Source organism: Mustelus asterias, chromosome 1 (assembly GCF_964213995.1).
Source record: "Mustelus asterias chromosome 1, sMusAst1.hap1.1, whole genome shotgun sequence".
Lineage (NCBI taxonomy): Eukaryota > Metazoa > Chordata > Chondrichthyes > Carcharhiniformes > Triakidae > Mustelus > Mustelus asterias.
Window position 1 is genome coordinate 167503721 of NC_135801.1, and position 16138 is coordinate 167519858.

Below are 16138 nucleotides of genomic sequence, written 5' to 3' on the forward strand. Positions count from 1 at the left end.
CAGGATGTCAGAGCTGACCCCAGTCGAACACCGGCAATTCCACATCAGAGCTATTAGAGCTAGAATAAGAATATAGAAGAATAGAATCACTACACTGGAGAAGGAGGCCATTTGGCCCATCGGGCCTACACTGACAACAATCCCACCCAGGCCCTATCCCAGTGACCCCACATATTTACCCCACTAATCCCTCTTTCCTAAGCATCCTGGGACACTAAGGGACAGTTCAGCATGGCCAATGCACCTAACCTACACATCTTTGGACTGTGGGAGGAAACTGGAGCACCCAGAGGAAACCCATACAGACATGTGGAGAACATGTAAATTCCACACACAGAGTGACCCAAGCTGGGAATCGAATTCTGGAGCTCCCTGGAGCTGTGAGGCAGCAGTGCTAACCACTCTGCCACCCAAAGGTACAGGAATTTTTCAGTACTAAGGATGAGGGACCCAGGGTGTGATAGCGCAGAGGAACTGGATCAAGATTTGGAACACTGGTGGAGGTATAAGTTTTAAGTTTATTTATTGTCACGGTAGGCAATGAAGTTACTGTGAAAATCCCCTAGTCGCCACACTAGGGCCTGTTTGTGTACACTGAGGGAGAATTTAACAAGACCAATGCACCTAACCTGCACATCTTTGGACTGTGGGAGGAAACTGGAGCACCCGAAGGAAACCCATGCAGACACAAGGAGAATGCGCAAACTCCACACAGACAGTGACCGAAGCCAGGAATCGAACCTAGGTCCCTGGTGCTGTGAGGCAGCAGTGCTACTGTGCTGCCCAGTGTGTATCACAAATTCAGAGCTCCTGAAATAAGCATTTTGTGAAGCGGATTTACTTGGGGCATAAATTGCAAACACTTGGGGAGTTTCCTTAAATCTGTGGCTTTGTTAAAAAAAAAACTGAGGCCTCCACAGAAAACATTAAAACGCATGTTGTCATCACATTGTTGGGAATTTTGAAATGTTTCTATGTGCAAAACCTTAATGTTTGATAGAAGATTGTTATTTTGACAGGTATTTTATTCATACTCTCTTCTAACTGGTTATACAATGTTTTTTTTTGTAACGGTTTCATATTGGTAGTTTCCTAACCACTTTTCTTCCTTCTGTGTTACTACAGTATAGTAAGAAGTTTAACAACACCAGGTAAAAGTCCAACAGGTTTATTTGGTAGCAAAAGCCACACAAGCTTTCGGAGCTCCAAGCCCCTTCTTCAGGTGAGTCCTGTTGGACTTCAACCTGGTGTTGTTAAACTTCTTACTGTGTTTACCCCAGTCCAACGCCGGCATCTCCACATCATTACTACAGTATATACAAAGTAATGAATAGATATAAAATGTAACACATCAGTTACACATGAAGGAGTTCAGATCAGTTCAGAGAGTAAAGCATGAAAACTGCTTTACCAATTTGGTTTGAACCACAATGTTACATTCTTTAAACATTTGTCAGCGTTATCATTTACAAAACTTCGAGAGAGTTATTGCGGATGGAGGTTTGATTTTGATATTGGCACAGGGGAGGTTAGTGCAAGGTTTTAAGAGTTCTTTGATTTAAGCTGAGCTACCATTTGGATTGGGGGGGGGGGGGGGGTCAGGATTTCACTGCACAAAGAGGCCTGGAAACCACAACAGCATCAACTTAAGAACAAAGTTTTCAAACTGCATTTGTTTCACGATAATGAAAAATATCTGTAAATTCATCGTCAAATTGGGAAAAGCATACACATATCACCTATCTCTGATATCGTTCATTACTTGGTAGCTCACAAAGTAGAAAGAGGATGGTGAAAATTTAAACTCTCCCGACTTCCCATTGAGACTCCAGGAGCAGGCCGGCGGAGGAATACACCAACATGCATATTAAATAATAAGCTCAAGCACTTGGGAATGTGAAGTGGTGGCCCAATTTACCAACGCGTGAATTTTACACGAGTGCAAATGGATTTCCTTCCTCCAAATCAATGGGCCTTTCTGATTCGAAAAGACACTTAATCCGCTTGTAGTCCCTTGAACTATTTTTGAGAGGAGGGACATACTCCTTGACCGCTTCCCCCTCCCCGGCGAGGGGGGGGGGAAAGGAAAAAAAAGTTTTTGCTGAGGCATCAACCAAACCTGTTGACCGGACGTTCCCCCGCGCAGGCCAAGGAAATGATTGACGTCCGCCTCGCCCAATGAGACTCGGGGCTCGCCCGCTGGGGCCGGCGTCCGGTGTCCGGGCGGGCCAATCAGGGCGGGCAGCGCTGGCGCGGGGTGGGCGGGGTTTGCAGCGGCTGGTGGTGGCGGGGGGGGCGGAGGTTGATAATCGTTTTCTCGCCGTCAATCAAAGAGAAAAAGGGAGCGAGGGGAAGAGAGAGAGAAAAAAAATCTGATCTGCTCACGGGAGGATGTGAGAATTAATAATAAATTAACGCAGAAGTGCAAGGACATTGTTTTTTGTAGGGATTTTAAAAAATATCTCGAATCGTTTCGATTGACGAGCGGCGGTTAGCGAGCAGCGCGAGGCACAATTGTTTGAATTTTTGAATCGTGGTTGCCGTTTTTTTTTTCTCCTCCTTTTCCAGCCGCTGCCGGCGGCCTCCTGGTAAATTTTCCTCCTTCCTTCTTTCCACCTCTCTTTTTATTTCCCAACCTCTCCTCCATCTCCCCTTTTCTCTTTTTGCTTTCCCTCCCCCGGGCTCCAACCATGTCGATCTTGCCCTTCACGCCGCCCATCGTCAAGCGTTTGCTGGGCTGGAAGAAAGGCGGCGAGTCGCAGTCTCCCTCCCCCCAGTCCCCGTCCCAGCAGCAGCAACAACAGCAGCCGCCACAGCAGAACAACGGGCAGGACGACAAATGGTGCGAGAAAGCCGTCAAGAGCCTGGTGAAGAAGCTCAAGAAGACGGGGCAGCTGGACGAGCTGGAGAAGGCCATCACCACCCAGAGCTGCAACACCAAGTGTGTGACCATCCCCAGGTAAGGAGCGCCCGAGCTTCCCTCCGCCAAACTTCCCTCCCGAAACCGCAGCCCCATACCAGTTGCATTTTACTGGCACCTTCTCTCCAGTCAAGTTATTCCAACCCTCCCCCACCCCCTGTTTTAAAATTTAATTTTACTTGGCCGACGAGAGCACATGTAGGTCCCAAGGCCAGCACTCGTTGGAATCGCTCCTTTTGGTAGTCTAAGGGAAGTTCTTTTGCAGTTTTGTTTGATTTGATGATCATTAGTTTTTTAAAAGAGCCCCTAGGCCACAGTCTGGTTCCTGACAATTGTAAACATCGATGCTTCGGGTAACGTAAGAGCGCTGTTAGCCTCTTTGGAAAGTAGTTCTTTATATCTAACGCATAGGATGTTTATAAATTCATGAATATAGCTTTTCCCCCCTGAAAGATATTGTAATGTCGTTTACAAAGAGGGATAGCTATGACTTTATCACAGCATAGATCTGGGTCAATATATAATTTTGTTTTATTCTGTCTTATCTAATTCAACTGGGGCCCAGATACATTTGTAATCATTCCTATTTATTCGAAAGAGAGTGCTGCTTATTTCTATTTAAAGCTTGGGCTAACTCCTCACATTTAAGCTTAAATGTAATTTTTTAAAGATTTGGCTGATATGGGAATGTTTTACAATGTTGCAGACTTGGCCAAGGTCCATTTCTTGTCCATCTCCATGTTGCCTAGAGAGTGGTGGCAGTCATTTCCAGTGGTGGTCCCATTGGTGTTTGATAGGGAATTCCAGGGTCTTGCTTCAGTATGATGAAGGAACAGAAGTATAAACCTGTTAGGATTGTGTTACGTGGTGATTGGTGTTCCTATGCCGTTGTTTTTATCCTTTCTGGTTGTAGTAGTCACAGGAGTGTGGTCAATTCTGTTTTTATTAGTATGGGCAGGAGTGTACAGAATGCAAATAAATGTCATTGGGATGATTTTTTATTTTGTAGTCTATAATTGCTTCTTGAAGAAACATTTGGATTATGTTTCCAAAATTAAGTTGGTTTTTATTCCTGCAACTTTTTCACGTGTGAAAACATACCCAAAGGGCATTTTCCTATGTTAAAGATGCAAGGAAAATAAACAAGTTATTTTTATGTTGACATTTGTTTCACTAGAGAAAATAAAAGCATGTTTAATCCTCTTTGAGCCCAAATGGGAGAACTGTTATCTTTATCTCAAAGTGGTGTTTCTTCTCCAGCACCCAAGTAAGGGGCACAAGAGACAGAGTATCTTACAAATGAAACCCCTCTCTTTAATTTAATTCTGAGTCATCTTGACCTAGTGGTACAGCTAATAACTATATTAGGGAAAGGCAATGAAATTTCAGTTAATAGACATTTACTTTACTTTGACATTATTTATTGTGGAGCATTTCCATTATCATTGATCAACTCGGTCAACCTGCAAGCTTGAAGAAACAATGCAAGAAATTTTGTTGACTTTTTGAACATTGCATTTTATTTGTCACAAAGTTACAATTCATGAATTGATTCCAAAAATATGAACAAAACAAATACTGGATACTTGTATGCTGAAAATGCACAGCATCTGAAGCAAATGTGTAAACAAAAAGATTATGCCCAATATTTAGTCTCTATGCTTATTCAGATACTGACGAAACTGCTTATGCATTTCCAGCATTCAGCCCCCTGCCCCATACAAATTACAGCAAAATGAAAAAAGGCTAAATTGTCTATTAGGACTAAATTCTCATTCCTTTCAACAATATATGTAGTTTATTTATTGTTGACTGTGCCTCCCCAGCCTTGGGTAAGAATTAAGTGACAACATGGTTTAATATGCAGCTAGAAAGTGCTGTCTGATTTAGTGTTGATGTCGAGGCCTATGATAGTATTGATCTGTAAATGTTACACCATTGTGATCTGCCTAGAAAATGGTAGCAATTTCTTTACACAATATTTTGGACCATTTTACTCTGGAGGCCTGGTGTTGGGTTTTAAGTTCTTGGATAATTCTACCAAAACAGATGGTCCATTGGTGATTCTGAATCTGATCTCTGGTGTAGATTTTATTTTATTTCCATACGTAGTAAATATTTGCTTTTTCTAGAATTATAGAATGATTCTTCACAGGAGGTCATTTGCTCATCATAACTGCAGGATCTTTGAAAACTATCCAATTAGTCCCTCTCCCTGATCTTTCCCTTTAACCAAGCATATTTTTCCTTTCAAGATTATTCCGTTCCCTTCTGAAAGTTATTAAATCTGCTGCCACCATTCTTTTTTATTTTGTTCTTTCATGGGAAGTGAGTGTCACTGACAAGGCCAGCATTTGTTAACCATCCCTAATTGCTCTGAGGCTTGCTCAGTCATTGCAAAGAGCAGTAAGAGTCAACTGTGTGCCTGGAGTTCTATATAGGTCTGACTATCTCCTTCCTCAAAGGACGTTAGTGAACCAGATGAGTTTTTATAACAATCACTGATTAATTTCATGGTCAACATTATTGAGATGAGCTTTCAGTTTGATTAATTTAAATTCCACTAGCTCCTGTGGTGGGATTTGATCTCATCCTCAGAACATTAGCCTGGGCCTCTGAATTACCACTATGCCACTGTCTCAAATCTTCCCATAACCTTCCCTGTTCTAAGACATGCAACTTATTTTCTCTATTCTCTCCACATAATTGAGACCTTTCACCCTGGTACAATTTTAATAAATTTCCTTTACTTCTGATTATTGACACTAGTGTCATTCCAAATTGACCAATCAAAGATTGAGTTAACAAAATGTGCTCCTGCCCATTTTAAAAGGAGTGCACACACACACACAATGCAAAATATTAAAAAAGCTAAATCATCTTGAATAATATCAATATATATACAATGTGCTCCAGTCTTTCTAAGTCCCACTGGTCATGGGTTCCTCAGATGTTCCAAAAACGCAGTATACACTCTCTAGGGCCAGCTGAGTGTGAGCATAGTTGCAGCATGGAAACAGGCTGCACCTTAGAATCATAGACTCCCTACAGTGCAGAAAGAGGCCATTCGGCCCATCAGACCTGCACCGATGACAATCCCACAAAGACCCTATCCCCATAACCCCACGTATTTACTCTGCTAGTCCCCCTGACATTAAGGAGCAATTCAGTATGGCCAATCAACTCAACCTGCACATCTTTGGAGGAAACCGGAGCACCTGGAGGAAACCCATGCAGACAAGGGGGAGAATGTGCAAAAGACCAGAATTGAACCCAGGTACCTGACGCTGTGAGGCAGTAGTGTTAACCACTGTGCCACCATGCTGCCCATCAGACCTGAAGATCCTACTTGAAATATGGTAGCCAGGAGATGCCACACTGTTTCAACTGGGATCTCACCAGTGTTTTGAGGCCTCAGCATAACTTCCTTGTTTTTGTATTCTATGCCTCTATTAATAAAGCCAAGGGTCCTGTATGCCTTTTCGCAGCCTTCTCAACTTACCCCGGCATCTTCAAAGACTTGTACAGCCCCAGGTCTCTTTTCTTGCTCCCCTTCTTATATTGTCTCCTTTCGTCTTGCCAAAATGAATCACTTCACACTTGTGCCAAATTTCATCTGTCATTTGTTTGTCTGTTTGAGCTGTCTCTGTCCTCCTGAAATGTTATTATTCTTCTTACTATGTTTCTGAATTTTGTGTCATCGGCAACTTATGAAGCCTGATGCAACTGGAGAAACAACATTTTCTTCAGATTAGGCACTTAGAGCATTTTGGACTTAACATTGCGTTCAACAACTTCTGAACACGTGCTTCCATTTTGAACTAAAAAAAAATCTTAGTTTTTTCCTCCCACTCCCATGGGGCCATCTGTAACTCGTTTTATGTTTTGCTTTCACATAGCGCTGACCTTTGTTCTGCTATTAACAAATTCTGCAATCTCACCTTTATGCCACTATTAGCACCTTCTTTATTCTTTAATACTACCATTAACACTCCCTTTGTTTAGTGTACGTGATCTCCTGAGCTCCTACCTATCCTATGCCCTGTATTTTGCTCCACTCCCTCTTCAACAGTATAAAATCATCACATTTCTACCCCTCAAGAGGAGTCATGGACTTGAAACATAATTCTATTTCTGTCTCCACAGATGTTGCCAGACTTGTTGAGTTTTTCCAGCATTTTCTTTATTTGGAATGATGCTGACCTCTTACTGCAGTCTGAGAACCACCCATTCACACTTACTCCAACACAAAACCCAAACACTGTGGATGTTGAAAATCTGAAATAAAAACAGTATTGGAAATGTTCATCAGATAAAGAAGAATCTGAGGATAGGGAAACAGTTTCAGGTCAGTGATTAGTTATGATGCAAGATTGTAAGCCTGAAACATTAATTCTGTTTCTCTCTCCATAGATCCTGACTGAACTGCTGAGTATTGTGAGGATTTTTAAATTTTTATTTCAGTTTGCTTTCTGTTTCTTCGCCAAGTTTTTAAATTTGCCCCTTAAATATGCTCCTTGGTTATTCACTCCTTGCTAAGGGGAAAAGTTCCTTCCTATCCACCCTATCTATGCCCCTTCAGCCTTCTCTGCTCCAAGGAAAACAGCCCTGGCCTATCCAGTCTCTCCTGATAGTTGAAACTCCTCCAGCCCAGGCAACACCTTCTCCAGTGCAATCACTTCCTATAGTGTGGCAACAAAGACTGCACACAGTACGCCAGCTGTGGCCTAACCAGCATTTTATACAGCTCCATCATAACCTCCCTGTTGTCTTTATTAACTGAGTGCCTCAGTTAATAAAGACAAGTATCCAATTTGCCTTCTTAACCACCTGTCCAGTCCTGCTGTCTTCAGAGATCTATGGACGTACACACCAAGGTCCCTTTGATCCTCTATACTTCCTAGGGTCTGATCATTCATTGTATATTCGCTTGCCTTGTTAGTCCTCCCAAAATGCATTACCTCATACTATTCAGGGTTAAATTCTATTTGCCACTTTTCTGCCTGTCTACATCATCCTGTAATCTAAAGCTTTGCTCCTCACTATTTACTACACCACCAATTTTTGTGTCATCTGCAAACTTGCTTATTATACCTCCTACAGTCATGTCCAGATCATTAATGTGCACTACAAATAACAAGGAACCCAGCATCGATCCCTGCGGAACACCACTGGACACAGGCTTCTAGTCACAAAAACAACTTTTGATCATCACACTCTGCCTCCTATCATGAAGCCAATTTTGAATCCAGTTTGCCAAATTTCCCTGGATCCCATGGGCTCTTACCTTCTTTATCAGTCCCCCCCATGTGGGACTTTCTCAAAAGCCTAATAGAAGTCCATGTAGACTACATCAACTGCACTGTCCTCCCCTACACACCTCCTATGGGATGGGTAATTTCAAAGATCCGCAACCCTTTGAAGAAATTACTCCTCATCTCAGTCCTAAATTATCATCCCAATATCTTGAGACCGTGTCTCCATATTTTAGATTTCCCTGACCAATGGAAAAAAACTGTTCACCTGTCAAGCCTCTTCAGAATTTTGTAATTTCAATGATGTTGTGTCTCATTCTTCTGAACTCCAGAGAATAAAAGCCCAATTTATTCAATCTCTCATCATAGGACAACCCCATCAATCCAGGGGTTAATTTAGTAAACCTCCACTGTGTAGCCTCCAATGCAAATATATCCTTTCTTAAATGTGGAGACCAAACTGCATGCAGTACTCCAGATGCGTTCTCACCAAAACCGTGTCCAAATGGAGCAAGACTTCTTCATTCTTGTACTCTGGTCCCCTTGCAATAAAGGCCAACATGCCATTTGCCTTCCTAATTCATTGCTGCACCTGCATGTGTTCTCTGTACCAGCATACCCAAGTCTCTTTGAACATCATATGCAAGTTTCTTTCATTAAAAAAAATCTGCTTTTTTTAAAATTCTTATGGCCAAATAACTTCTCACTTCTCTCTATTGTGGTCCATCTTGTTGCCCGTGCATCCAATCTGTTTGCAGCCTCTGTGTCCTCCCCATTCCTTACCTCCCCATTTGGCATGGTATCAGAAAATTTAGATAATTACTCTGTTTCTTCATCTATGTCATCAAAGCTTCCCATTATTTATATGCTATTTTACCTGCCAGTCTTTGATGACTGAAGGTGGGGACTTATTTGTTTTCTTGTAGAGTTTAGGCCTCTCTTTACATTAAATCAGACTACTGATATCCTTGAGGAATTTGCCTTTTTACTTTTCTGAATGTATTTTGTTGTACAAAAGCACCCAATACACATTTGAACCACATTTTAGAATTTCTGGAATGGTTCAAGTACCAAAGTCCTGGAATTCTAAATTTTAATGATAAAATTATATACTTTTTAAATTCATTTAGGGGATTTGGGCTTTGCTGGCTAGGCCAGCATTTTTGACCTCTCCTAATTGCCCTGGAGAAGGTAGCGGTGAGCTGCCTGTTTGAATTGCTGCAGTCCATGTGGTGTTGGTGCATCCACAGTGCTTGTAGGGAGTGAGTTCCAAGATTTTGACACAATGACAGTGAAGGAAAGGCGATTGTAGTTTCAAGTCAGCATGGTGCATGGCTTGGAGGAAAATGTACTGTCTGCCTTTAATTGTTCGGGGGGTGAGGGGGGCCTTGATGGTGGCAGTGTTTTTGATTCTGTAAATTGCTGTGTGCCTGCCTGTCTGTCGATCCTTAGATTCCTGTAGGAGCTTTGAGCTTTCTTTGCTGCTGCTGATGTTGGGTGGGTAGTGATCCGACATGCATTGGCTCATGGGATGTTGGCTGCTGAAGTTGAAACATTAGTTGGCAATAGTTGATTTTTTAAATAGAATTTTAAACAATCAATTTTAAGCCTTTGTCAAATTCAAATGATTTTTGATTAAGCAATTACATTTTTAAAAAACAATGAGTTTTTTGAAGGGGTAATCAAGAAGGAAGATGAAGGCAGTGTAGTTGACATTGTTTACATGAACTTTAGCAAGGCCCTTGACAAGGTACTGCATGTTTGGTTATTGCATAAGGTTAAATCTCACGGGATCCAGGGTGAGGTGCCAATTGGATACAAAATTGGCTTGATGACAGAAGACAGGGTGGTTGTCGAGGGATGTTTTTCAAACTGGAGGCCTGTGACCAGCGGTGTGCCTCACGGATCGGTGCTGGGTTATTTATAATTTTATATTAATGATTTGGATGAGAATATAGGAGACATGGTTAGTAAGTTTGCAGATGACGCCAAGATTGGTGGCATAGTGGACAGTGAAGAAGGTTATCTCGGATTGCAAAGGGATTTGGATCAATTGGGCCAGTGGGCTGACGAATGGCAGATGGAGTTTAATTTAGATAAATTTGAGGTGATGCATTTTGGTAGCTCGAACCAGGGCAGGACTTACTCGGTTAATGGTAGGGCAATGAGGAGAGTTACAGAACAAAGAGATCTAGGGGTAGAGGTTCATAGCTCCTTGAAAGTGGAGTCACAGGTGGACAGGGGAGTGAAGAAGGCATTCAGCATGTTTGGCTTCATTGGTCAGAACATTGAATACAGGAGTTGGGACGTCGTGTTGAAGTTGTACAAGACATTGGTAAGGCCACACTTGGAATACTGTGTGCAATTCTGGTCACCCTACCATAGAAAGGATATTATGAAACTAGAAAGAGTGCAGAAAAGATTTACTAGGATGCGACCGGGACTTGATGGTTTGAGTTGTAAGAGGCTGGATAGACTGGGAGATTTTTCCCTGGAGTGTAGGAGGCTGAGGGGTGATCTTATAGAGGTCCAAAAAATGAGGGGCATAGGTTACGTAGACAGTCAACATCTTTTCCCAAAAGTAGGGGAATCTAGAACTAGGGGGAAAAGGTTTAAGGTAAGGCGTGGACAAGTTGGGCCGAGGGGCCTGTTTCTATGCTGTAAACCTCTGTGACTCTGTGGGTGCTACTTTCAAGGCCAGTGTTTTTGCCCATTTACTTTCCCATGAAGGTGCTGGTGAACCATTGAAGTGAACTGCTGTAGGCAATGTGGTGTAGGTTAGGCTTGTCCAACTTGCAGCCTTAAGTCATTTTATGTGCCCCACTGGAGCCAGTTTTCAAAATGCCAGTGAAACAGGTATGTTGAAGTGGAGGATTCTGCAAGGAGCTGTTTCTCCAATTGTAGGCCATTTCTCTCCCATGTTTGCTGCTGATAGGCCCAGTAGTGCAACAAAAATGTGGGAGAGATTGGAGGAGCAGCGAACAATTGAAGTGATGAAGTTGCTGCAAAGAGGTTGTTTTATGCAAGAGGCAATGGCAGGAGTCAGAGTGCCAGGGCACTACGGAGGAGAAGCTGGCTGTGAGGCCAAGTGCGAGGGGACTGAAGTGCTGTGGAACCAAAGGTCAGAAGAGATGGATGGGGAAGAGCCTGATTGGTGTGTACGAGAGAATGAGTGCGTGTCTTCCTATCCCAGTCTTGGGTTTCTCTCTCACTCTCAGCTGCACATGCACAGACACAATGAGCACTGAGTCTGGGAATGAGCCTGCAACACGTTCTGGCCCTCACATTCTCTGAACCCCTCACACTGTTCATTTTTATTGTTTTATTTCTTAAAAATGTAATCTATTGCAATATAAAAGGTGCCTTTATTTTTGCTCAACAATTATTTCTTTTTTTATTGTCAAGTGTTGTGAAGTTGGTGTTTGTACAATTGTCTGTTTAAAAAGGTACTGTTTTTTCAGTACTTGGAGTGGAGTTTAAAAAAAAGTTTTTAAAGATGCAGGTGCATATGCAGTACGTAGACTGAAACATTGTATCAAAGGCCAAACATTAGTGTGGCCAAGACAACAGGCTGTTTTTGAATTTTGCCCAATCAATTTAAACTAGGCACTTAGCTACCAGCAGCCTATTAGATTTAAATTTAATGTTTTGGTAACCTGAGAACCAATCCTATTGTGGGAATGTTGGTATGTCATCAGGGGTATAAGAGGTGGGGGGGGGGGGGGGGGTTTGTTATCCTGATCACTATTAGTTAGATGAATAAAGTGTTACTGATTTTAAAGAGAGTGTCTCAGGTAATTATTTTTGATGTAACCACAAAACGTTGCTGAAGAGCAGATTGTACTATTTCTCAATACTTTTAACAGATTGTGAGGTGAGGTACTTCTCTTTGAGTGGTTAAGTGTTAGTTCTCAGAGAGAGGATCAACCTCCCCTTTATAACAAGTTATTGATCACTTTCTGAAATTTACTCCGGCCCCTTGAGTGAGAAAAAATGGAAATGTGAATATTTGCGTGAACAGGTTGAACAAACCTGGCGTAGATGGTCCATAGTTCTGTTAGTTTGGGAGTTCCAGGATTTTGATACATAGAGAAAAGTGATATATTTCAGAATATTACAGTGTGTGATTTAGAAGTATCTTTGATATGAGAGAAATCTCATATTTCAAAGTTGCTTTTGAAGAATCACCTTATTTAAGGGAGGAGATTGCAAGGTCTGCAAGACATAACAGGTTACAAGATGAAGGCATGTAAAATCCCTGGCACCAATGCACCCTTCCCTGATGCGTTCAGTGCATTCTATGCCCGTTTTGAGCAAGTGGTCAGCGAGAGCACGCCCTCCACCCTGAAAGCCTCAGTCAAACCTGTATCCAAGGTCACTATTGGAGCCGTCAGAGCAGCCTTCTCTAAGGTCACACATGAAAAATGACTGGCCCAGATCGGGTATCTGGACGAGCGCTCAGATCCTGCGTGGACCAACTGGCGGGGATATTCTCAGACATCGTCAACCTCTCTTTACAACAATCTGAGGTCCCTATCTGCTACCAAAGAAAAGCTGGGCAGTGTGCCTTAATGACTACCATTGGTAGCTCTGACATCCATCATTATGAAGTGCTTTGAAAGGTGAGTCATGACATGCATCAATTCCGGCCTCCCACATTGCCAGGATCTGCTACAGTTCACCTACCGCCGCAACAGGTCCACAGCAGACGCCATCTCCCTGGTCCTGCACTCAACCCTTGGACACCTAGATAACAAAGATACCTATGTCAGATTCCTATTTTTCGACTCCAGCTCAGCCTTCAACACCATTATTCCTATGAAACGCATCTCCAAATCCCATGGCCTGGGGCTCGGCTCCTCCCTCTGCAACTGAATCCTGAACTTCCTAACCCACAGGCTGCAATCAGTAAGGATAGGCAACAACAATTCCACAATCATCCTCACCACTGGTGCCCCACAAGCCCCTTGCCCCTTCAGTCCCTAGCTATACTCATACACCTATGACTGTGTAGCCAAATTCCCTTCCAACTGGATTTTCAAATTTGTTGATGAAACCACCGTAGTGGGTCAGATCTCAAACAATGACGAGACGGAGTACAGGAAAGAAATAGAGGAATTGGTGCGATGACGACAATCTCTCCCTCATTGTCAACAAAACTAAGGAGATTGTTATTGACTTCAGGAAGTGTAGTGGAGGGCATGCCCCATCTACATCAAGGGGGATGAAGTAGAAATGGTCGAGAGCTTCCCGTTTTTAGTTGTCCAGATCACCAACAACCGGCCCTGGTCCTTCCATGCCGACGCTATAGTTAAGAAAGCCCAACAAAGCCTCTACTTTTTCAGAAGACTCAGGAAATTTGGCATGTCAGCTACAACTGTCACCTACTTCTACAGATGCACCATAGGTTGTATCACAGCTCGGTATGGCTCCTGCTCTCAGCAAAAAAACTACAAAACGTCATGAATGAAGCCTAGTCTATCACGCAAACAGTCTCCCACCCATTGACTCTGTCCACACTTCCCGCTGCCTCGACAAAGCAGTCAGCATAAACAAGGACCCCATGCACCCCAGACATACTCTGAGTCATTGAGCATTTTTTAAAAACCCCTAAGCTAGTTCCAATTGTCCGCATTTGGCCCATATCTCTCTATACCCCTCTTACCCATATAACTGCCTAACGCTTTTTAAAAGACAAAATTATACCCGCCTCTACTACTACCTCTAGCAGTTTGTTCCAGACACTCACCAACCTCTGGATGAAAAAATTGCCCCTCTGGACATTTTTGTACCTCTCCCCTCTCACCTTAAACCTATGCCCTCTAGTTTTAGACTCCCCTACCTTTGGGAAAAGATATTGACTATCTAGCTGATCTATGCCCCTCATTATTTTATAGACCTCTACAAGATCACCCCTCAGCCTCCTACGCTCCAGAGAAAAAAAAGTCCCAGTCGATCCAGCCTCTCCTTATAACTCAAACCATCAAGTCCCGCTAGCATCCGAGTAAATCTTTTCTGCACTCTTTCTAGTTTAATAATATCCTTTCTATAATAGGATGACCAGAACTGTACGCCGTATTCCAAGTGTGGTTTTGTACAACAAAACGTCCCAACTCCTGTATTCAATGTTCTGACCAATGAAACCAAGCATATTGAATGCCTTCTTCACCACTCTGTCCACCTGTGACTCCACTTTCAAGGAGCTATGAACCTGTACCCCTAGATCTCTTTGTTCTGTAACTCTCCCCAACACCCTACCATTAACTGAGTAAGTCCTGCCCTGGTTCAATCTACCAAAATGAATCACTTCGCATTTATCTAAATTAAACTCCATCTGCCATTCGTCAGTCCACTGGCCCAATTGATCAAGATCCCGTTGCAATCCGAGATAACCTTCTTCACTGTCCACTATGCCACCGATCTTGGTGTGATCTGCAAACTTACTAACCATGCCTCGTATATTCTCATCCAAATCCTTAATATAAATGACAAATAACTGGACCCAGCATCGATCCCTGAGGCACAGTTTGTCACAGGTCTCCAGTTTGAAAAACATCCCTCTACAACCACCTGTCTTCTGTTATCAAGCCAATTTTGTATCCATTTAGCTACCTCACCCTGAATCCTGTGAGATTTAACCTTGTGCAACAACCTACCGTGCGGGACTTTTTCAAAGGCTTGCTAAAGTCCCATGTAGACAACATCAACTGCACTGCCCTCATTTACCTTCTTGGTCACCCCTTCAAAAAAACTCAATCAAATTTGTGAGACATAATTTTCCACTCACAAAGCCATGCTGACTGTCCCTAATCATTCCTTGCCCCTCTAAATGCCAGTAGATCCTTTCTCTCAAAATACCTTCCAACAATTTACCCACCACAGATGTGAGGCTCACCAGCCTGTAGTTCCCAGGCTTTTCTCTGCAGCCCTTCCACCACCTTCCATTGGAAAATAGATACAAAAGTCTGAGGTCACGCATCAACTGACTCATGAACAGCTTCCTCCCTACTGCCATCAAACTTTTGAATGGACCTACCTTGCATTAAGTTGATCTTTCTCTACACCCTAGCTATGACTGTAACACTACATTCTGCACTCTCTCCTTTCCTTCTCTATGAACAGTATGCTTTGTATAGCGCGCAAAAAAACAATACTTTTCACTGTATACTAATGCATGTGATAATAAATCAAATCAATGCGCTGGAAGCAGTCTAGAGAAGGTTTACCAGACATATCTGAAATTGATGGGTTGACTTCTGAGGAAAGGCTAGGCTTGTAACCATGAGTTCAGAAGAGTAAGAGGCCAACTAATCGCAACACACCGATCCTGAGGGGTCCTGCAGGTGGAGGGGATCTTTCCTCTTGTGGGAGAATCTAGAATGAGGGATCACTGTTTAAAAATAAGGGGTCACTCATTTAAAATGGAGATGAGGCAAATTTTTTCTATGTGGTGAGTCGTTGGAACTCTTCCTGAAAAGGCATTGGAAGCAGTCTTATATTTTTCAGGCAGAGGTGAATAGATTCTTGGTAAGCAAGGGAGTGATAGGTTATTGGGGGTAGGTAGGATTTAATTTTGAGGTTGGCAGATCAGATGTGATTTTATTAACTGGCCCAGGTGGCTCGAGAGGCGGAATGGCCTACCCTTGCTCCTTGTTATAGGCCGGTGAGCTTGACGTCCGTGGTAGGGAAGTTGTTGGAGAGGATTCTTCGAGACAGGATGTATGTGCATTTAGAACAGAACAATCTCATTAGTGACAGCATGGTTTTGTAAGAGGGAGGTCGTGCCGTACAAATTTGGTGGAGTTTTTTGAGGAAGTGACAAAAACGGTTGATGAAGGAAGGGCCGTGGATGTCGTCTATATGGATTTCAGTAAGGCATTTGACAAAGTCCCACATGGCAGGTTGGTTAAAAAGGTTAAGGCTCATGGGATACAAGGAGAAGTGGCTAGATGGGTGGAGAACT

General features: G+C 42.8%; 1 protein-coding gene across 3 annotated transcripts in view; it reads left to right on the forward strand.

The window, feature by feature from the left end:
• Positions 1-2263: 2263 nt before the first annotated feature.
• Positions 2264-16138, forward strand: part of smad2 (SMAD family member 2) — a 136321-nt gene continuing 122446 nt past the window's right edge. For 2 of the 3 annotated variants that reach the window (XM_078222595.1, XM_078222606.1), the window contains exon 1: positions 2333-2959. In XM_078222595.1, coding sequence (XP_078078721.1) covers positions 2691-2959 — 269 coding nt within the window. In that variant the 5' untranslated portion in view covers positions 2333-2690. Of the gene's footprint in view, positions 2960-16138 lie in introns of all 3 variants that reach the window. The other variant, XM_078222616.1, reaches the window with a different exon arrangement.